Source organism: Cajanus cajan, chromosome 2, assembly GCF_000230855.2.
Source record: "Cajanus cajan strain Asha chromosome 2, NIPB_CcT2T_4, whole genome shotgun sequence".
Taxonomy (NCBI): Eukaryota; Viridiplantae; Streptophyta; class Magnoliopsida; order Fabales; family Fabaceae; genus Cajanus; species Cajanus cajan.
This window is the reverse complement of record NC_138518.1, coordinates 31,289,956-31,313,886: the sequence shown is the minus strand read 5'-3', so window position 1 is coordinate 31,313,886 and position 23,931 is coordinate 31,289,956. Positions and strand designations below refer to the sequence as shown.

General features: G+C 31.7%; 2 protein-coding genes across 4 annotated transcripts; both read left to right on the top strand.

Moving 5' to 3' along the window:
• The first annotated feature begins 737 nt into the window (after positions 1-737).
• On the top strand, positions 738-1,393 carry LOC109793139 (large ribosomal subunit protein eL39x). The gene is made up of 3 exons (XM_020352607.3): positions 738-880; positions 976-1,079; positions 1,173-1,393. The coding sequence occupies exons 1-3, from the start codon at positions 878-880 to the stop codon at positions 1,219-1,221; spliced, it is 156 nt and encodes a 51-aa protein (XP_020208196.1). The 5' UTR covers positions 738-877; the 3' UTR covers positions 1,222-1,393.
• An 8,014-nt stretch (positions 1,394-9,407) lies between these two features.
• On the top strand, positions 9,408-22,814 carry LOC109793138 (ATPase 6, plasma membrane-type). 3 transcript variants are annotated; one of them, XM_083068113.1, is made up of 13 exons: positions 9,408-9,596; positions 9,806-10,024; positions 10,819-10,956; positions 11,412-11,726; positions 12,352-12,678; positions 13,372-13,491; positions 13,601-13,723; positions 13,807-13,911; positions 19,316-19,628; positions 20,295-20,809; positions 21,621-21,794; positions 21,891-22,084; positions 22,705-22,814. In XM_083068113.1, exons 1-12 carry the CDS (start codon positions 9,549-9,551, stop codon positions 22,059-22,061), a joined length of 2,568 nt encoding a protein of 855 aa, XP_082924239.1. In that variant the 5' UTR covers positions 9,408-9,548; the 3' UTR covers positions 22,062-22,084; positions 22,705-22,814. The 3 variants fall into 3 exon arrangements, with proteins under 3 accessions (XP_082924239.1, XP_082924240.1, XP_082924241.1); XM_083068114.1 differs by having other exon boundaries at positions 22,701-22,814; XM_083068115.1 differs by lacking the exons at positions 9,408-9,596; positions 9,806-10,024 and having other exon boundaries at positions 11,412-11,625.
• Positions 22,815-23,931: the final 1,117 nt, after the last annotated feature.

Sequence of the window (23,931 nt, the reverse complement as noted above, 5' to 3'; positions counted from 1 at the left end):
ATCTGTCAAATATTATCCATAAAATCTATATACTAGTGTCTTTGTTAGTGAAAACATCACATTAAATTTGACTAATACAACAAAACTTTCTCAATCTATCACTTTCAGATTTTTATTGGTGATTTAAGGGACTAAAATAATATTTTTAAAAATTAAAGGAATTAAAACAATAATTTTAAATTTAAGAGAGAAAAAACAAATTTACACTAAATTTGAAAGACCAAAAAATATTTAAGCCTTTTAAAAAGATTATAAAGAGAAGTATATCTATTAAAAAATTAAAATAGAGAATATGTATATAAAACTTACATTATCTCTATTGTATTGAGGTGATAGAAGTATTAACTCAACTTTGCGAGTCTATTGTCAAATTTATTTTATTCTCTTTTATATTCACACATGTGATACTCATTATTAAAATAATTTTTTTTTTTTTTCTTTACACAATTGAAAAATTTTATTTCGTTAACATAGAACTCACAGTTAAAAAAAAAATAACAATAAAAATTAATATAATTAAAAATTATAAGTATATGAATTATCTTAAATTATAGAGATTAAAAATAATTAAAAAATAAATATAAAAACTAATAAAATTTATTTTAAAAATATAAAAATTAAAAATAAAATATATAAAAATATACGACTAAAAGTATTTTAACCATTTATTTATTTCCGGTACTAACAATGGGCCTAATATAGCCCATGTCTGATGGGCCACGAGCAAAAACAAATACAGACAGAAGCGGGTCCAATAATGAAACGACAGTGTCTCTTTAAAAGTTTTGTTGTTTCAATTCAACCAGGGTTTCATCGAGAAGCTGTTGAAACGTGAACCTTCTCTGCGGCGCGGCGTGTTCCACAATCGGAAGCGAAAATGGTACGAGAGAGTCTCCACTCGTTAGCTTCTCTTGCATTGCTTTGCTAATCGCATTCTGACACGTGGCATTTTAAAACTTTTTTTTTTTTGTGTAGCCTTCTCACAAGACCTTCATGATCAAGAAGAAGCTCGCGAAGAAGATGAGGCAGAACAGGCCCATCCCTTACTGGATCCGCATGAGGACCGACAACACCATCAGGTACCATTGAGTGTTAAATCGGTTTACGAGCTTCTCAAAAACGCTGCGTTTTTGGAGTTTTCACTCGCTCTTTCTGGTTTTGTGTTTGGTCAGGTACAATGCTAAGCGTAGGCACTGGCGCCGCACCAAGCTCGGATTTTAAGGTCAATGTGAACCTGCGACTCCGTATTTTTGTTTTGCTTTTTTCTAGAATGTTCTTAGCGATATGCCAAGGTTGTAGCTTTGGTCATGTGGCCACACACAGGGATCGTTAACCTTATTTTTATTTTTGTTTTTGGCTATTAATGTGAAACTGTGATGGTAGTTTTTATTCATTGCTTTTTATTTTTTGTCTCCTTTTCTTATGTTTTTGAAAAAAATCCAATTTCATGGGAATTTGGTATGGTGGTTGCTCTCTACTGCATTTAATTTATAAAATATTTTTTTGCAAATGTCTAACTAGGATTTATCATATTATCATATCATATTACTGAATAGGATGATTGAAAGAGTGTGTCAGTCTTGTTGGATGTGTCATGTGTGCAAGTGTTTACACTAACAGCAAATATAAATTAACTGTGCTGTCTCATGCTTCAGAACTATCTTAGATTTTTAAAAAGGATCATCTATCCTATATTATTAGAAAATGTTACTTACCGATTATGTATCAAGTCTAATAGTGTTGGACGTAAGGGAATGTATCGAGAAAAATTCAAGTCCTATTTCGAGTATTCTAAGAGACTGTTAGGGTTTTATTCTTCAAAGGGTGTATTTGGAAGATATGAAAGGGTGGTGTTTGAAAATTACCGTCAAAATAAATGTAAATTCATTTGCATAGTACTAATGTATGTTGTGGCTTGTGGGATGTATATATTGTGAGATTTCGCTATACAATTGGATAACTACTACGCAGACGTGCTTGTGGTATAGTTTGTTTTGTACCATCAGCTACTTTGATTTGAATACCGTTGGATTTGGCTAGTATTTTGCATTTTAAGTTGGTGTGATTTTTATTGCAATACTTGGTAATTTATTCGCCCTATATCTGGAGTGTCACGAGTTAAAAGATATATACAAAAACTCGAATTATGCAAGTTTAAGCTGTTGATAGCGTAATTTGCAGCTTGATGAAGCATCTTTTGTGAATTATGATTCTGGAATGAAAAATCCACATGGTTTTTGACTGTCAAATTATTGGGTAACTGCCTGAAAATGCAATATGGTATGACCCTATTCTTGAAATTTTGTTACAAGAAAAAATATGTTTTAATGGTTGGGTTCATGTGGTCAATTTGATAATTCAAATTGAACTAATTAAATTGGTTTGAATTTTTTTTTTTTAACTTGAATCAAATAAATTAAATTTGATGTTAATCGGTTTGAATATTGGATTTACATATTTAAAGTTTGAATAAATCTTAATTAAATTAATTAATTTATATATTATTATTTTTATTTTTTATTTTGTTAACAATTAATATATATATATATATATATATATATATATGTTATTTTAAATATATTTGTGTTTTAATATATAGATTTTTCATTAAAGAAATCAAGAAAATTATATTGTAACACATTGAATGTTATTTTTACACATTGTAATGCATTTAAATTTTTTAAATATATTAGAAAAGAAACTACCAAGAGTTATATTGCAAATCTTAATTGATTTTTGATAATATATGTTAATGTCTAAAAATCTATTTACTTTGAAAAAGAAATATTTAAAATTTTTAAAAAAATTCATTGGGTATCGGATGTCTGGAATTGAACTAACTCAATTAACACCATATTGATTCTAATTGAACTAAGCAAAATTACTAAGAAATCTAACCAATCTAAATTAATTAAATTTAATTGATTTTGTTAAGAAAAAAATAAGAAATCCAAATAATTTAAATTTATTAAATTTAATTACTTTGGATTAAATTTAATTACTTTGGATTGAATTTTTATCTAAACGTGAATCAACCTGACCATGAACTGTCCTAGGTTTTTTATGGCATGTGGTGGAAAATGTAGTTGTGATTGTTGAAGTAGCAAACTTGTTATAGGCCATAGATGTAAGATAAAATGTTGACCTTTTTGAAATATTTTAAAGGTTAAAATGAATTTTAGCCCTTATGTTTTAATTTATTTTACCTTTCAATCTTCATAATTTAAAATAGATTTTTTAAATTTTTAAATTTTATTTTTTTAATCATTTTTAGTTCTATAGCTTTTTAATGCTTGTAGTTTTTTTTTTTAAATTATTTTAGTCTTTATCATTAATTTCTTTTTAATTTTTTTGTGTTGATGTGATAATTGTGTTACTGTAACGAAATTATTTTGTTGAATTTATGTTAAAGTAAATTTCTTGATGTTTCGTATTTCTTTTTTATTCTTATATATGACATTCATTGTTGAAACATTTTTTTACTCTCAAAAAATTAAAGACCTTTATTATGTTAACATAAAAGAGATGATATTACAAAAAAAAAAATTAACAAGGACTAGAAAAGATTAATAAAGATAAGTACAAATACTAAACAAATATATATCCTAAACTATAGGAATTAAAAAGGATTAATGAAGATAAATATAAGGGTTAAAATGTTTACTTTAAACTATAAAGATTAAAATGTTAAGTAAGTGAAATTATAGATATTAAAAAAAATATCTTAACCTATTTTAAATTATTTTTATATGTTATTATTATTTTTGAATACTTTTAATCTATATGTTTAGTAGAAGTGTATTTAAATTTTTCATGGAGGATTAAAATTATATGATTTTATAAGTTTAAAAAAATTAAGGGACTAAAATCTATATTGAGGACCAAAAGTATATTTTTTCTTTATATATATATATATATATATATATATATATATATATATTTGTATTGGGCTTTGAAGTAATTGGTCACATTAAATATACAACAATTAAGGTTTATTGTCAACTATGTTACTTAACAACATATGCGACTTAAACAATTTTCAACTTAGACAACTTAACAACATAATGTGTTACATCGCATTTTTACTTTAGAGATATCTCACAATGTATGAATAGTATAAGTGATTTAATTTTATTGAACTTATACAATGACAAGCCACTATGGACCATGAAACAAGGACATGTCACTTAGACAACGAAACAACTTTAACATTTGATTTCTCAGATATTACACTTAAATTAGTAATTTTCAATATCATCGTCAAGAGTAGTATAGCTTGAGTGTGATCAAGGCATTGATATGCATCAACCAAGCCATAAATAAAATCAGCTTATTGCCTACCATCTAATACCACATACCCATCCAACACTTGGTTAAGGATTTCAACCCTTAATTTTTTGTCTTACTCTTTGGCTGTTTATATCAAGTATTACTTGGCTTGGCACGATACTATTTTTAACTTAAAAACATAGAGAAGAAAACTTTAGAAAAATAACTTCCCTTCAAGGGACAATGTATCTCATTGAAAGATTTTCATCATTGGACTCCTTAGAACACTACAACTTTAGATACACACAATAAGATCTTTACAATGTGAAATCAAATTTATTCTCTTCTAGTTGACAACTTCCCAACTTTTGATAGCAACTTCAAAAATTTTGATAACATGCAATTGAAATTAATGCTTCACAACTTCAATATACAACTTTATTTTCAAACATACAACTTACAATTATACAACATACTCTCATCAACTTCCAATCTACAAAACATATAACTTAGTAAATATATACAACCTACAACTTAGTTTAATCATACGTCAACATCATAGGTAAAACATCCAACTTTATCAACAAAACAATATAACACATCTTTCATCTTAGAGTTGTCATAAAAATAGGGGATTTGTTTAGTGAGTCACACTTGTTGATAAGGCCCACACGACGAAGGATTTGATAAGGTTTTAAAAACTTAGGGGTCAATTTTTTTTAGACTTTATCGCTCTTCTCACTCCAATAATGGGTGTCACCTTCAAGAATATGTGGTCACCCTCATCAAACCATAAGGGTTTGCTTCTCCTATCAACATAGGACTTTTGTCTATTCTTAGTGGTCTTCATCCTCTTCTAAATCAATTTCACCTTTTTTTGTTATTGTTTGAAACCCCAATTCTAGTCCAACCACCAAAGTCTAACCTTCCTTGTACCACCACAAAGGATATTAACATCTCTTAAATGATGCCACTGACAACGATAATGACAACAAAAATGATGACAACGATGATGTTGGTGGCAACGACATCAACTGTGACACCCTTACTACCCCAACACATATATAAATAAATCTTGTAAATAAACTAAAGAATAAAATATTCAACATTGGTAAAAGGGTTCACATAAAACCTTCAAAAATAACCAAAATAATTAAAAATAAAATTTAGAAGGTAAAACTTGAGAGTTTACAAATTGCTTTCAAAAGAGAAGGTATAACTCTAAATACATATAAAAATTTATCATAGAATTCTCTGCCCCGATGTCACAATATCAGAGCACACCCACAACTCAACGGTTGACATTCTAGATGCCACTCAAAGCCGAATCTTCCTCACCTAAAACATCCACAAATTGTACGGTGAGAAAAGAAAATATTTATATATAAAGCACACAAGGAAATTCACAACATTATCTCATCATAACTTGAAATGTTATTTACAAGCATTTCTATAGATATATCATCATTCTATCAATCATTCATCATCTTCACATCACAATTCATAATCAAACAAATCAATTACAATCCACACAAATCTTACAATTAACCCTATGTCAAGGTCACACTTGTAGCATCTCTTGCTCGAGGTCGTGCCACCCCCGACATAAACATTAATTGCCTCACACATCCCACCCTATGCCAAGGTCACGCCTGTAGCATCTCTTGCCCAAGCTCGTGCCACCCCCAACATGAGAAATCACACTCTTACATTGTGCCAAGGTCACGCCTACAACATCTCTTGCTCGAGGTCGTGCCACCCCGACATAAGCATGAGGAATCACCCATCCCATACTATGCCAAGGTCACGCCTGTAGCATCTCTTGTCTAAGGTTGTGCCACCCCTGGTCACAAGTGTGAGGAACCACAATCACATTCACATCCACATCCACATCCACATCCACATCCACATCCACATCTCAATTCCACAATACATACACAATCCACACAAAATAGTGGTTCACATACCCCTTAAGTAATTCACCATGAATCCTCATCTTCATCTAGATCATCAATTTTACAAAATCATGTAATAATAATATTTATAAATTAATATAAAACCAAATTAAATCGCCAATTTAATATAATCTTAACCCAAACAATAAAACCCCCAATTTTTTCAAAACCTAACTCACAGACACTTTTCTACAATTTCGTTCTCTCTCCCAGATCATCATTTGTACAAATTATTAGCACATTTCTAATCCTCAATAAATATACAGTCTAATGGAATCATTAATTCCTCAAACAGAAATAATCCAATTTTTCCAAAACTTAACTTACAGACACTTTTCTATAATTTCGTTCTCTCTCCCAAAGCATCATTTTTACAAATAAATCATATATTCGTAGTCCTAAATATATACAGAATCACATAAGATCAATAATTCTCCAAACAGAAATAATTATAAAATTACTCATAATCCTAAGGGACTCTTCCTCTACCCAATTCCCTCATGTAACTCTACATATAAATAATCCTCTTTTCCTCTGTACTTGGATAAATAGTAGTTGAAACTAAAACAGAGATCTCCTTGGTCTCCTCCTCTGAGTGCCCCTCGGTCTTCAGAGAGTGTAGAAGGAAAAGAAGAGAGCAAGGAAGAAAAGAAGAAAAAAGTGAAAAGTGTGCTTTTTGGGAGTGGCAGAGAGCTCAATTTATAGGCATCAGGTGTCTCCGGAACGGCCCGTTCTGGACCCTTAAATCATGAGTAAAATTCACATCCAGAACGGCCCGTTCTCAAACCAAAATGGCCCGTTCTGGGTTTGCATTAAAAACTCTCAACGGTCATATTTTGGAACGGCCCGTTCTGAAATTAGAACAGCCCGTTCTCAATAAGGTTTAAAGGCCATTTCTGAAATTCGGAACGGCCCGTTCCCAACTAAGAATCATAAGCAAATTTAATAGTTTGGAACGACCCGTTCCATTTTGGGAAATGCCTGTTCCGAGCCACTAAATCACCTTCGTTTTAGTAACTTGGAACGGCCCGTTCCAATTTTAGAACGGCCCGTTCTGGGCTACTAAAAAACTCCTGTAAATTACTAAATTACCCTCATTGAACTTTTGGGCCCTCGTACATTCTATGAAATTTGGGCTGTTACATCAACTTTCAATAATGGTGGTGAGAATGTTGGCAGCCAAAGGTGTGGTGATGATGGTAACTGTGGAGAAAAGATTAAATTTTAATCTCAACCATTAATATTATTTTTATCTATTCATAATCTAAAAGTTATTTAATAGCTTTTCTTTCTCATTTTAAGAAAATTTTCATTTAAAAAGTCATATATATATATATATATATATATATATATATATATATATATATATATATATATATATATATATATATATATATATATATATATATATATATATATATATATATATATATATATATATATATATATATATGTGAGTGTGTTGTGTGTGTGTTTTGATTCATTAAAATTAGTGAAATTACATCTTTAATAACTTTTTATAAAATATAAATTTAATCAACCCAACTATTACATTTGCCGTTGTTATTAATTAAATTAAATATACAAAATATCATACAATTCTCAAATTCTTTAATAGTTTATCAAATCATTTTATTTTAATGTATAATATAATATTTAAAATATTTGTCAATATTGATTAAAAAAATTCAAATTTTGTGATACTTAATAGAATATTATATAACTTAACAATTAAATTGATAAAATTTACATTTTATAAAAAAAAAAACATTTATGTTTGGATGGGGAATTTTACAAATTTAAGGAATTTTAAATTCTTGATATTTGAATTACTTTGATTTCAATTTCTATCATTCTTAAAATATTTTGTTTGGATAAGTCAATTTAAATTTCTCAAATTTTAAATTGTTAGGTTGGATATGATAATTTGATTCCACCATGATAAAATTGATTTTAAAAATATATTTATATGTTGAGATTTTTAAATTAAATTTTATAAAAATAAATATTAGCTAATTTTTAAATATCTAATAATTTTAAAAATTAATATTAAATAATATTTAATAATTTTAAAAATATCTTTGAATATTCAATAATTAAAAACATGAAGAATAAGAGATAAGATAAAATATATAAGTGAAATAAGAAGAAAAAAATATGAGAAATTTCAAATTCTTACTCTTTTGGGAGAATTTGAAATTCTACTATTTCAAGGAATTTCAAGGAATTTTACAAATGCTTAAATTTTAAATTCCTTATAAATTTTTCATCCAAACAATGTATTTCACCTCAAAGAATTTGAAATTCTTCAAATAAATAAATTACTCCATTTAAATTCTCAATCCAAACATACTATTAAGGTATAATTTCACTAGCTTTCACACTTTATTCCGACAAATCTTGGATCTAAAAAAGTTAGGGGCACAACGTCGAAATGCTAAAACCTACATGCATCCTTGGTCTCATGTGTAAAGACGAATAACGGTTGGAAAAGTACAAAAAAAAATGATAGATTGAATTTGTTTGTTTGTTTTTTTATTATCTAATTATATTATTAATACATTTTGAATCTATCAATTTTGTTTATGACTAATTTATATATTGATCACTTTTAATAAAATTTTTTTCTAACTTATTTTTTTCTTCTATTTACAAGATTCAAACATGAGATCTTATTTAAAAAGGTCAAATTTAGTCGTATTTAAATTAATGACTTATTAATTAGTTAAATTTACTTATTTAAAAAGTAATAAATATTAAATTTTTTTTTTCCAAATACTTAATTAACATTTATTATTAATTTTCTATCTTATTACATCACCAATAGTACTTATATTATTATTTTTAATTAAATGACCTTTTTAATGGTTATTAGTCTCGCAATACAAAGAGGTTCAGTTTCTTTGCACAAGTTGGTGAAATTCATATATCGTAAATTTAAAGACCCCAAAAACAAACCGAGGAGCTTGGTAAGCCACAAAAACCAAGCAACCTATACCAAACATAGTCCGAGGAACACGAACTAGCATGCAAGTGTTCAACAATTATAGCATTACATTACAGGTTCCCTATTGTGTCTCCAACATTACTATAAAATGAAGGGGAAACAAGGACAATGGTTGCTGTCTCATATTGGGGTAGCTTACACTTATAACTTTAAGCACCTCTCTATAGTGCTATCTGGCTTCTTCGTTCACAGTTTCTTTCTACCTGCTTATGGGTAGATAGAGGCCTTAGACCGAACAAAGAAGACAGATAAAAAAAATTTAAAAAAAAAAATAAGGAAGAAAGAAGCCAAATATTTAAGAGCTTCTTTCTTTCATCATGGCTTCTATCACATTTGAGGAACTCAAGAATGAAAATATAGATCTCGTGAGTATCTATACTAATAATAATTTTTTTCTCTTTTAGGATCCACTTTTATGTTTCGCATTTTATCCTTAATAACATACCCCTAATACTTTTTTTTTTCACTAGTAATAATAATAATAATAGTAATAATTATAATACTAACATAAATACTTAACAATAACAAATACCATAATTTATTTGATTTACATTGTCATTGATTATATATGTAGGAAAAAATTCCCGTTGAAGAGGTCTTTGAAAAACTAAAATGTACGAGAGAGGGTCTAACATCCGCAGAAGGAGAGAAGAGGCTCCAAAGTTTTGGTCCCAACAAATTAGAAGAGAAAACGGAGAGCAAGTTCCTAAAGTTCTTGGGTTTTATGTGGAATCCATTATCATGGGTTATGGAGTCTGCAGCTATCATGGCCATTGTATTGGCTAACGGAGGGGTAATTACATTTCTCTCATTCTTGTTTCTTGAGGTTTTATTTTTTTGTTATTCTCTAATCATGGAAACAATTGTCATATATGTATGTCGTACCCATGTCAAAAAAGTATTCATGTTGGACACTACAAATATTTGGCACAATTTTTGAGAGGACAACAAATACATGACACATTACTAATTATTTTTTTTTTTTTTTACTGTTATGTCAATATAGTTAATAAATTATTTAATTACTCTTGGATACATGTAGTTTTATAAATTTTTCTATTTAGTCTTTTTTATTAAAAAACTTTATTTTAGTTTTTATGCATTTTTTTTCATTTTATTTTGTATCTTCTATTTTTATTGGGACTAAATAATAAAGTTTATGACATTATAAAAAAAAATAATTAGTACATATAAAGACAAAAATAAAATATTTTTAATTATAAGAAATAAAAAATAAATTTCATGCAACTATAAAGATTAAAAGAATAATTAAACTTAAGTACTATTTTGTATCAGATTTTTCGTATGATAAAACTCATATGTAGTTGCTTATATATTTTTGTTTTTATTCTCCGATCAGAACAAAACTAAAAACACCAAAGGAACTTTTACAGTGACATGTTCACTTTTAAAATATTCTCTTTTGATTTAATTAGATTTTGATTTTATGTTAGTTTTATATTACTTTATAAATTGTATTATAGTCATGTCTCATGTCATAATTTTTAAATCGCATTTTTGTATCATGTCCGTTGTTGTTTGTGTCTGTACTTTCAAGTCTCCAACAAAAATTGTGAAATGTGACAGGGCAAGCCACCGGATTGGCAAGATTTCACTGGTATTGTGGTGCTGCTTATCATCAACTCAACCATCAGTTTCATTGAGGAAAACAATGCAGGCAATGCTGCTGCTGCTTTGATGGCTGGTCTTGCACCCAAATGCAAGGTAACACATTTGTTCAGTCATTTCAAATTTCCAAGTTCATTGGTGTTGGAAGTTGAGATTTTTTCCACTTTCATAGTCTTTGCAATTTTCAATTTGTTTTGGAAGCTTGGTTAAAGGTTTTTTTGTCACAAAAAGCCAACTGCCAGTGAAAAAATGAAATTAGTTTAGTCATAATTTGCTTTTAATTTTATTCAATTAGGAGTTAGTTAATTTTAATATTTAATCACTTGCCGTAACACTTTTAATATCTACAAAATTGAATTCATAATCCAAATATATTATATTAGTTTTTCTCCTTTTTATACATGTCAAATTACAAATTTTATAATTTCAGTCTGTTTTATTTTTGCTTAGCCATATACACTGCTTTTTATGATCTATTTTCAACAATTGGACTGCTACAAACTCATGTACAAACATTCACTAGCTAACAAGAAAAAGAAACAATGTTGTAGGTGCTGAGGGATGGAAAATGGAGTGAGGAAGAAGCAGCAATTTTGGTACCAGGAGATATGATTAGCATCAAGTTGGGAGATATTGTCCCTGCTGATGCCCGTCTCTTGGAAGGAGATCCTCTCAAAATTGACCAATCTGCTCTTACTGGTGAGTCCTTGCCAGTCACAAGGAGCCCCGGTGAGGGAGTCTTCTCTGGTTCCACCTGCAAACAAGGTGAGATTGAGGCTGTTGTCATTGCCACTGGTATTAACACCTTCTTTGGCAAGGCTGCACACCTTGTAGACAGCACCAACAATGTTGGTCACTTCCAAATGGTATCATCATCTTCATCATCATATCATACACACCTTCATGTTTTTATCAAGTCAAGTGGTTTAGATTTAAAAAGGTTTAATTATTCTTGTGGATCCTATAGTTTCATAAACTTTACCTTTGGGTTCTTATAGTTAAACACATTCCATTTTAGTCTATACATATCATTTTTCTTTTTCTTTTAGTTCCTGTCATCTATTGTATAAGTATATGAACTAAAAGATAAAGTTTAATTTTGTTATAATTATAATATTGATATGAAATATTAACTATCAACTAATCTTTGTTGAAAACTGTAAACACATAAAATGGGTATCTCCTGCCAACATAGTCTATTTTATATCCAAGATTAGGATTAGAATCTTAGATAACTTAACCCCGTAAGGGTATACAAAGTGGTTATTCCTCTCTCAATATAGTTTATTTCATATTCAAGGTTAGGAAGTATTTGAATCATGGACAACTTGATTAAGGGGCACAAGCTGCTACCACTTGGGCCTACTAGTGTTGGTAAAAGATAGACAAAATTCATGAAACTATAGCGACTAAAAGAGAATTTAAGCCATTTTTAGTTCTTGTTTCAGCCTGATCCAAGTTTGGACTAATTTTTTTGTTGGCTTGCATTAGGTGTTGACATCCATTGGTAACTTCTGTATCTGCTCCATTGCTGTGGGCATGGTGATTGAGCTCATTGTCATGTATCCCATCCAGCATAGGTCTTATAGGGATGGTATTGATAATTTGTTGGTGCTTCTCATTGGTGGTATCCCAATTGCCATGCCAACTGTTTTGTCTGTGACCATGGCTATTGGGTCTCATCGATTGTCCCAACAAGGAGCCATCACCAAGAGAATGACAGCCATTGAAGAAATGGCAGGGATGGATGTTCTCTGCAGTGACAAAACTGGAACTCTCACCCTTAATAAGCTTACTGTGGACAAGAACTTGATCGAGGTTAGTGACTCTCCTAGAACGTTTTATTTGCACAAAGTATGATATACCACTGATTAACAAGCCTCTTATCTTCAAATTTTCTTAGATGCTTAGTAAGATGCATATAAATATTTTATTCCTATGTTCATTTTAGCATTTTTCTTGTGTGACTGTGATATCTTCATTTAGTTTTATGTCAAAGTTAAATATTAATCTTTAAATTTTGTTTTTTTGACAGCAACCAAAAATCATGTACTTTCCATTGCTATATAATCATGAATACACTGAGGAATTACATGAAAAGTTTGAACATTTTCACAAAACTTTGAATTTCTAGCAAAAAATTGTGAACCACCCTATTGTCTTGTCTACTAGCAAAAACAATGGAAAAAGTATGATGAATGCTTCATAATTAGCTGATCTTGTTAAAAACGAGACCACATTCTGATATATCTTCAAAGTATTACTAAGGAATAGCTAGTGTATTAAAACACAACTTTTGTAGCGAAAATGGTTGTTTAAAACTTTTAAAAAACTATTGCATAACTAATGAACAAATTCTGCATAATAATTATTAAGTTTATGGATTTTAAATACCATAATGACTATTGATATTTCATAAGAATTGGCTTACAATATCATCAAACAAGAGTGCCAAGATGTATTTGCACCAAGAGCTTCCTTGGTTCTAATAATGATTGCTTGCAAATACAGGTGTTCGCCCCCGGCGTGGACAAGGACACCCTTGTCTTATTCTCTGCCAGAGCTTCTAGGACCGAAAATCAGGATGCCATTGATACATCAATTGTGGGAATGTTAAGTGACCCAAAGGAGGTACTATGGTTCACTATTCTATGAAGTCATTGTTTATGTGAGAACATGAAATCAAATATGCAAACTAAGTGGCTTAAAATTGTTTTTTGGTCCTACTGTGATGTCCTAGGCAAGAGCAGGAATCACCGAGGTGCATTTCTTGCCTTTTAATCCTGTGGACAAGCGCACAGCTATTACCTACATTGACAGCAATGGTGACTGGCACAGAAGCAGCAAAGGTGCTCCTGAGGAAGTAAGTCTTTATATGTAACATATAAATTACCATGAAATACTTATTCTTAAAATGTTATCTGATTAACCATTTATATGTATCAGATCATTGCACTTTGTAGCCTCAAGGGAGAGTCACTGAAAAAGGCTCACAAGGTCATTGATGAATTTGCTGACCGTGGTCTGCGTTCCTTGGGTGTTGCTCGCCAGGTGAGTGAAGGGTCTAAATATAAAATGCCATGAATTCCTTTATTACAGGAAATATTAATGCTAGAGACATTCTTCATAACAATTTCTTGCCTATACTTTCTACTAGTGGTGGAAAATCACAAATTTTATTAAGCCCTATTACTAATCTGGAGAGACCCATCAAATGAGAAGCTACACTCAAAAAATTTGTGATTTCCAATACATTTTAGTCGCAACTAAGCATGAGGTTCACAATGAAAATGCTTCCATTTAAAGTCAACTTTTCTCCTTTAAACCATTTTTAAAAAATGCATTCAAAGGACAACCACATCAATGGCCATTTTGAAGGTTTCCTCCCACCAAACAACATCATTAATACTCATTCAACACCATTTGCACACATAACTGTTAAGAAAAACCAGAACAGAGAAGTTGAAACAGAAAAAACTGGAACAGAGAAGTTGAGTTTCTGGTTTTTTTTTGTTTCAATGAAAGGAAGAAAAGTGGTTACACAATTTCATTATTCATTTCCACACTCTCCGTAGAGTTGCATTACATCAAATATATGACAAGAGAGATTTCTGATATGCATATCATATGCTACAGTAAATCTCCACAAAATAAAGATAAACACTCCTTTTTACCTAAACATTTGTCCAAGCAACAAACAAATCTCTTGAAATATGGATTTCCACTTAATTATACCTAACCACACCAAATGCAACTAAGATACAAACAGACATAAATATTTAATATTTTCTTAAAGTATCTAGAAAAATCTTAACTTCTAACACTCCTCCTTGAGATTTTTCTTACATACTCCAAGCTTAGATCTTAGCATTTCAAACTTGCTCTTTGAGAGAGCTTTGGTCATAATGTCTGCAATTTGATTCTCAGAGCTGCAATGCTTCAAGCTGACTTCCTTTGATTTTTCTGCTTCTCTGATGGCATGATATTTCACTTTGATGTGTTTGGTTCTACCATACTGGACAGGATTTTTTGCAATTGCAATGGCTGATTTATTATCAACCCATATGATAGTAGCCTCATTTTGATGTTGTTTCACATCACACAAAATTTTTCTAAGCCAAATAGCATGATTTGCAGCTGCTGCAGCTGAAATATACTCAGCTTCAGCAGAGGATTGAGCCACTACTTCTTGTTTCTTTGAATTCCATGTGAAGACACCACTCCCAAATGAGAAAACATAGCCAGAGGTGCTCTTGGAATCATCTATGCTACCTGCCCAGTCACTATCAGCATATCCTTGAAGCTCTCCACTCTCATTTTGTAGAAACCACAAACCATAATCAGTTGTACCCTTTAAATACCTCAAAACTCGTTTTGCTGCACCATAATGAGCTTGACTAGGGGAATGCATAAACCTGGACAGCAAACTAGCAGCAAACATTATGTCAGGTCTGGTGGCTGAGAGATACAACAAACTTCCAATTAAGCTTCTATATAAAGAAGCATCAACTTTAGCAATAGCATCATTAAGTGATAGCTTTTCATTTATAACAAGTGGAGTGTCCACTGGTTTACATTTCTCCATATGAAACTTTTTCAATATCTCCAAGACATATTTTCTTTGGGAAATGAAGATTCCTGCATCACATTGGTATATCTCCATTCCAAGAAAATAATTCATTTGTCCCAAATCTGACATTTCAAATTCATTCTCCATATCATGCTTGAATTGTCTAAGGGAATCAAAATCACTCCCTATGACCAGCATATCATCAACATATAATGATATAATGAGCTTCACTTCATTCTGGGACCTTTTTACATACAGAGTAGCTTCATTTTCACTTCTTTCAAAGCCTTTTTGCAAAAGGTAATTATCAATTCTGGTATACCAAGCCCTTGGTGCCTGTTTCAACCCATAAAGAGCTTTATGGAGTTTGTAGACTTTATTTTCACTTCCCTTAACTTGAAAACCTTCAGGTTGATCAACATAGATGTCTTCTTCAAGAAAACCATTTAAAAAGGCTGACTTCACATCAAAATGATAGATCTTCCAACCAAATTTTGCTGCCAATGCCACTAGCATTCTGATTGTATCATGTCTTGCCACAGGAGCAAATGTATCTAAGAAATCAACTCCATACTGTTGATGATAGCCTTTAACAACCAATCTAGCCTTAAGTTTGTTTACAGAACCATCATAATTAAGTTTGGTTCTATAAACCCACTTAAGACCAATTACCTTTTGATTAATTGGCCTGTCCACAAGCTGCCAGGTATTATTTTTCTCGATCATATTCATCTCCTCCTGCATAGCAACTCTCCAACCTTCAAGTTCAGCAGCTTCAGCATATTCTTTTGGTTCCAGTGCAGCAACATTACACCTTTCGTAAATTTCAGCTAGATCTCTTGTGCCTCTAACTGGAAAATCATCATCATCCAAATTTTGTTCTTCACTTTCTGAATTTTGTTCTTGGAGATTGTCAACTTCAAGTTGCCTTTTGTTTGAGGCTTCTGCTTTGGATTTCTCCCAATTCCATCTAGATAGCTCATCAAACTTGACATTTCTGCTGACAAGAATCTTCTTTGTTGCTGGATTATAAATTCTATAACCTTTAGAGTAACTGCTGTACCCCAAGAAAATACCAACTTCAGATTTCTGATCCAATTTATCTCTTTTCACTTCTGGAACAAGAGCATAACACACACAACCAAAAACTTTGAGATGCTCTACTGAAGGCGTTCTTCCATGCCATGCCTCAAATGGTGTGTTACCCTTCAAGGCTTTAGTGGGCAACAAATTCAGTAAGTATACTGAAGTATTAACAGCCTCAGCCCAAAAAGTTTTAGGAAGGCCCTTTTCAAAGAGCAAACACCTTGCCATTTCCATAACTGTTCTGTTCTTCCTTTCACTCACTCCATTTTGTTGAGGAGTGTAAGGAACAGTTAATTGATGCTGAATTCCAACCTGCTCACAGAATTTTTTGAACTCTCCTGCTGTGTATTCAGTTCCATTATCGGATCTTAGTCTTTTAACTTGAAGTCCAGTCTCATTTTCAACCATAAACTTGAACTTCAGAAAATTGGCAAATACATCTGACTTTTTCTTTAAGAAAAACACCCAACTCATTCTTGTATAGTCATCTATAAATAGCAGAAAGTATTTGCTGCCATTTAAAGATGTTGTGCTCATTGGACCACACACATCAGTATGTAAAAGTTGTAATTTTTCAGTGGCTCTCCAGCTAGCTTCTTTTGGAAATGGTAGTTTCCTTTGCTTTCCATATTGGCATACATCACACAAATTAGCATTATCTTGGATTGCAGGCAGATTTTTAACTAAGTCATTTGAACTCATACGCTTTAAAGTAGAGTAGCTAAAATGTCCAAGTCTTTTATGCCATAAGAAAGAATCATTTACTGCACTTGGAAAAGCATGCATGGCTGTTTGTTTCCATTCTATTGGAAAACTTTTATCTCTCATTCTAATAGTCATTAATTCACATCCAGAAGGATCAATTATTTTGCACTTCATATCTTCAAAATGCAAAACATAATTCTTTTCAAGCATTTGCCCCACACTTAAAAGGTTTAGATTTATCTCCGGTACAAACAAAACATCATAAATATACTTGGTACCTGAGGGAGTTTCAACAGCAACAACTCCTTTGCCTTTGACATCAACACATTCTCCATTGCCAATGGTGACTTTGGAGAGGTATGACAGATCAAGTTCCTTGAAAATGCTAGCATCATGAGTCATATGATTTGTACATCCACTGTCTATGAGCCAAGCTTCTTTGTTATTGCTTACAGAATAACAAGAAGCAACAAATAATTGCTCCTCAATTTGTTCTTGATGCTCAGCAACTTGAGCTTGCTGTCCTTGGAGCTTTACTTTGTTTTTGCAGACCTTCTCCACATGGCCAAGTTGGTTGCATGCCCTACATTTGACTCCAGGTCTGAACCAGCAAAAATTTTCTGTATGATTTTTCTTTTTACAATGAGGGCAAGGTGGATACTTTTCCTTCCAAGCTCCTCCTTTGTTTCTGTCTTCTTCCTTTTTCCCTTTGCCTTTTTTCCCACCAAATGGCTTTTTACCAAAGCTATTGCTGCCTTGATCTTTGCCTTTGGTGTTAGCTGCAAAAGCACCTTCAACATTTTCTTCCATTCTTAAAGACCTTCTCTGTTCAGTAGCTTGCAGAGCATTCACAAGTTCTGCAAGTGATATTTGAGAAAAATCCTTGTTTTCTTCAAGAGATGAGATTTTTGATTCAAACCTCTCGGGAAGACAAACCAAGACTTTCTCCACAACTCTTTGATCACTAAGTTCTTCACCTAGCAATCTGATTTGTGTAACCACCTTAGAGAGCCTATCAGAAAACTCCTTCACTGTTTCAGACTCCTTCATTTTGATTGCTTCAAATTCTCTTCTCAGATTCAGCACCTTCATCCTCCTTGTTCTTTCACTGCCTTGGAACTCCTCCTTGAGTTTGTCCCAAGCCTCTTTTGCTGTATCAAGATTCAAAATCTTGATAAAAACATCGTCATGAACAGCTGCTTGTATGATGGCAAGTGCTCTGCCTTCTTTAGCCACTTCATCATTGTGAAATCTTATCTGAGCCATAGTTGGGTTGTCTGGTAAAGGAGCTGGATTGCTTCCATTTTCCACCACTTCCCACAAACTTTGAGCTCTGAGATAAGTTCTCATCTTTGCAGCCCACAAATCATAATTTTCTCCAGCAAAAACTGGAGGTGGAGGTAAAGAGCTGCTACCGGAAGCCATTCTGGTTTTGGTGGGTGTTCTGATACAGGTTTTCTGGTTGGTTTTCACTCACTCACAGGCCCTCTGTTTTTCAGATTTTTTTTTCTTTCTCCCTCACAGACCCTAAAAGATCAATGGAGCTCTGATACCATGTTAAGAAAAACCAGAACAGAGAAGTTGAAACAGAAAAAACTGGAACAGAGAAGTTGAGTTTCTGTTTTTTTTTTGTTTCAATGAAAGGAAGAAAAGTGGTTACACAATTTCATTATTCATTTCCACACTCTCCGTAGAGTTGCATTACATCAAATATATGACAAGAGAGATTTCTGATATGCATATCATATGCTACAGTAAATCTCCACAAAATAAAGATAAACACTCCTTTTTACCTAAACATTTGTCCAAGCAACAAACAAATCTCTTGAAATATGGATTTCCACTTAATTATACCTAACCACACCAAATGCAACTAAGATACAAACAGACATAAATATTTAATATTTTCTTAAAGTATCTAGAAAAATCTTAACTTCTAACAATAACAAAAGAATGGGGCAACATAATATTACTTCGTTCTTCAAAACCAAACATCTTTCAAACAAGAAAACTCATGAGTGTCAAAAAGAGAGTATCAAAGGGATTGTCGCTATGAGAAAATTTCTAACAATTAAAGTGCACATTTGTTGGCAGACTGTTTCTGAAAAGACCAAGGAGAGTGCAGGAGAACCGTGGGAGTTCTTGGGTCTCTTACCCCTCTTTGACCCTCCAAGGCATGATAGTGCTGAGACTATTCGTCGTGCTCTTGACCTTGGTGTTAATGTTAAAATGATCACTGGTGACCAACTTGCCATTGGCAAAGAAACCGGTCGCAGGCTTGGAATGGGCACCAACATGTACCCTTCATCCTCCCTCCTTGGTGGTGAAAGCAAAGATGCTGCCATTGCATCAATGTCAATTGATGAACTCATTGAGAATGCTGATGGATTCGCCGGAGTCTTCCCTGGTAAGGAAATTACTCCTATTTATGCCAAACATTGTTATCCAGGTTTAAATTATGGTAACGGTAGCAGCCATTGTTGCCTTGCAGTTAACAAAATTGCAAGCAAATACAATCATGAATAGTGATGAGTTTGTAGACTTTTCAATTAAAACATTGATATCACAACTATAATTAAAGAATTTAATTAGAATGCATTAATAATGTAAATTATAAAGGTCTTTATATTGTCATTCAATATTCTAATGAATATTATAGTATTTTTAAGCTAGAAACATTTTTAGAAGAATAAAATAAGAAGAACAATTATAATAAGTTTTTTCATAAGATAAAACTAGCTTATACATTAAGTTAAAAGAAAGATTTTAAAGAAGTTAATAAGAAAAAACTTCTACAAATTAACTTAAGTGTAAGTTAATTTTAAATTATAAAGAGGTTTATTTCTTTTTTTCTTCACATTTTTCTCGCCTAAAAGTGTTTAAGGTGAAATTTATCTAAGCAAAACTCCTAGCCTACTCATGATTAGTAAAAGTTATATATAATGTGATTTCTAATGAATAATGATACATACACACAAAATGATGTACAAATTATATTAAAAGACTGATGTGACAAAGAGAGAAAAGCCGAAGGCTTACTGACAAAAACTGATGAGGTTTTGTACACATGCAGAGCACAAGTACGAGATTGTGAAGAGGTTGCAGGATAGGAAGCACATTTGTGGAATGACCGGTGATGGTGTGAACGATGCACCAGCACTGAAGAAGGCAGACATTGGCATTGCAGTGGATGATGCAACCGACGCAGCAAGGAGTGCCTCTGACATTGTCTTGACCGAGCCAGGACTCAGTGTGATTGTGAGTGCAGTGTTGACAAGCAGGGCCATCTTCCAGAGGATGAAGAACTACACCATCTATGCCGTTTCCATCACAGTTCGTGTGGTTTTTGGGTTCTTGCTCGTTGCTCTCATCTGGAAGTTCGACTTCTCTCCCTTCATGGTTCTCATCATTGCCGTCTTGAACGATGGAACCATCATGACCATCTCAAAGGACAGGGTGAAGCCTTCTCCTTTGCCCGACTCATGGAAGCTTAAGGAAATCTTCGCCACTGGAGTTGTTCTTGGAGCATACATGGCCATCATGACCGCAGTCTTTTTCTACGTCGTTCATGACACTAATTTCTTCTCTGTAAGTAACACAGCTCCAACTTTCAAACTACATGAAACACAAACTATGATGCATCCTTACTTTCACTTACTTCACGTGGTACATACATCTGATATGGATACTTGTACTTGATGCATAGAAACATGTATACTGTAGAAACATAAAATCATTGTCCTTGATGAATCAAAACTGGAAGCTTTCCTCTTTATGCATGATCTCCGAAAAGGTAGTTGGCCAAGTGATTTATGATGACAATGGTTTATAACATTTATTTTGTTTCTAATAACATTTAACAAGTAATTTTTTAGTTTATATTTATAGAATTGTCATTTAGATAGATCAAGTTATTTTCAAGAGTAATTTTTTATAGTTTCATTTAATGCATATTACAAAGTTATTAAACGAAATAACTTTCGAAATAACTTGATTCTGATCACCTATTATTATTATATATATTTTTTAATATATTATTGATATGAAGTATCTATTAGATTTTTTTGGTGACTTGATTGATTATCTTTAGTGTGATCTTTTTTCTTAACCACATTTTTTAATTCAAAATTTTACTTAAAAAGATTGAATCCAGTAACATTCTAAATAATGTCTTGTTAGTTGAATTGCTACCTTTAAACTTATTATGTTTTATACTTTCTATGCCTATTTAGATATGTACCTTACATGTATCTTATTTTATATATTTTTTTAAGAATAATGGTATTGCTGTATCATATTCATATTGTATGATATATGTTTCATATCTATGCATGATTGAACGCAACTCATTACAGAATGATGACATGACATGGAAGTGTGTCTTCTCTTCCTTTTTCAGAACACTTTTGGTGTCCACCCAATTGCAGAAAGTGAGGAGCAGCTTAACTCTGCTCTCTACCTTCAAGTGAGTATCATTAGTCAGGCACTCATTTTTGTGACTAGGTCCAGAGGCTGGTCATATTTTGAACGCCCAGGCACCATGCTCTGTGTTGCCTTCCTTTGTGCACAGTTGGTCAGTTTCTTTCTACTAATCAAATTTTCACTTTCATAGTTCAATGCAAGTGAAGTGGTTTTAAGTTTTAACCCACAAAGTGTTCAACTTAATTAGGTGGCCACTGTGATTGCTGTGTATGCACATTGGGACTTTGCAAAAATCAATGGCATTGGATGGGAATGGGCTGGGGTAATATGGATCTACAGCATCATTACCTATATCCCTCTTGACATCCTAAAGTTTTTAATACGCATGGGACTCACAGGCAGTGCATGCGGCAACTAGCTCCAGAGCAAGGTTTAGAACAAGTATTGAGTTAACCTCCCTCTCTTATTTGGGCATTTCTTTTGGAAAAATAACCTGATCTCTATCAGGTTCTCAAATTAACAGTGGCATGTCAACATTAATTTACCAGGAACACATTCTTAATGAAAGATATCGACAAAAATCTAGATGTCATTTTTGGTTGAGTACTTATGTTAATAGATTCACACTCTCTTTCATTTTCTTCCTGTATATCTTTTCATTTGTTATTATGTTTATCACTTTCTTTTTTATCCCAAATCTACTCTAAAATAGGATGAACACTTATAACTTTCCTTTTTATTTGGTTTGACAACTTGATTAAAAAAGGAAATGGAAAACTTAGGGTGTTTTATTTTTCTATTTTTGATGTTTTTTTTTTAGAAAAAATGAAAGAATTGTTTGAGAACATTAATTTTTTAAAACTGTTTTCAAAATAGAACATTTTAAAGTTATTTTGAATTTCATCTTTAAGTTTGTTTATTACTCATTTAGAAATATTGTTCCTTGCACTTTCACAGCTTCCTCCCCTACTGTTATTTTTCAAAAAATAATTTTAAAAAGTATTTGATAAAATAAATTTTGTTCCTTTTTGGCTCAATTATCATTGTGGGTATCGAGGTAGATTGCATTCACATACAAGGACTATAGTAAGGGAGAAAGGGAAGCCCAATGGGCTCTGGCCCATCGCACTATTCAGGTCCTCAAGCCCCTGAAACCCCCCTTGAACAATAACCATGAGCATTCTGAAAGACTGAAATTGCTGAACAGGCCAAAAGACGTGCTGGGGCAACCAGGTAAAGCATCCTTATTTTTTAGGATTTTGTTAAATACTCCTCCTTCCATTAATAATACAACTTTATCCCATAATAATATACCTTCTTTACCTTTTTTTTTCTTTCTTTTTTTTCTTTACTTGTCCCTAAGTATCATTTTATTTAGGAAACTCTTCACTCACCCCCAATCTAGAAAATATATTTTGGGAAAGTTCTTTCCGAAAGAGAAATGAATATAGTTTCAAATATTATCATCTGGAAGATACAAAATATACTTTTAAAAAATACTCTTTGAAAGAGTAAAAATGTACTTTTGAGAAGTATCTTAAGAACTACAAAGCACAATTATATATCGTTAATAACAAAAAAACATATTATTTCTACTCAATAATTCATCATAACATAGATGACTAATACTTTTGGAAACAAAGCCTTAAAAAAAATCCACTACACTGTATCCGATTTATGCAATAGTGAATATGAGGTGAAAAAGATTAGGATTTAAATGTTCAAGTTACTAGTGCAAAAAATAAAGTTTAAAAAATAATAAAGATGAGTGAACAAGTGTCTTGATTATTGTTAGAAAGAAATTGAAAATAAAATTTATTTTAAAAAGGAGAATAAATTAAAAAATATATATTTAAAGAATATTTTAGAAAAAAAAATAGAGAAAAAGGGAGTATCTATTGAAAAGGAGGGGGGAGGGGTTGTTTATAACACTTGCCTAATCTTTAATAAAAGAGAAATTTTAGAAGAAAAAAAAAACTCTCTAATCAAAAGTGTCAAATGGGTTGATCAACTCATCTCAATCAGCTAAAAAATCAATTGAGTTAGGTTACAGACCCATTTTTACAATGAGTTGAAAATCTCAACCCAACTTGTGATGGGTTGTCAGTTAGATTAGATTGCTTGGTGAATTATTAAAAAATTTATAAATCATTTTATTTTTTTGTCTTAATTTTTTTTCCAAATATTTTGATAAAAAAATATAATTAAAAAGTGAAGAATTGTTATAAGACTAGTTATAAATCAAATAATTCAAATATTCAATAAGATATGTACTTAATAAGTCTATC

Coding starts and splice junctions, on each gene's coding strand:
- LOC109793139 (XM_020352607.3), top strand. Junction 1,080..1,172: donor AGGACCGACAACACCATCAG/GTACCATTGAGT, acceptor GTGTTTGGTCAG/GTACAATGCTAAGCGTAGGC.
- LOC109793138 (XM_083068113.1), top strand. CDS start 9,549: ATGGCTTCTATCACATTTGAGGAACTCAAGAATGAAAATATAGATCTC. Junction 10,025..10,818: donor TTGTATTGGCTAACGGAGGG/GTAATTACATTT, acceptor GAAATGTGACAG/GGCAAGCCACCGGATTGGCA. Junction 13,912..19,315: donor CCTTGGGTGTTGCTCGCCAG/GTGAGTGAAGGG, acceptor ATTTGTTGGCAG/ACTGTTTCTGAAAAGACCAA.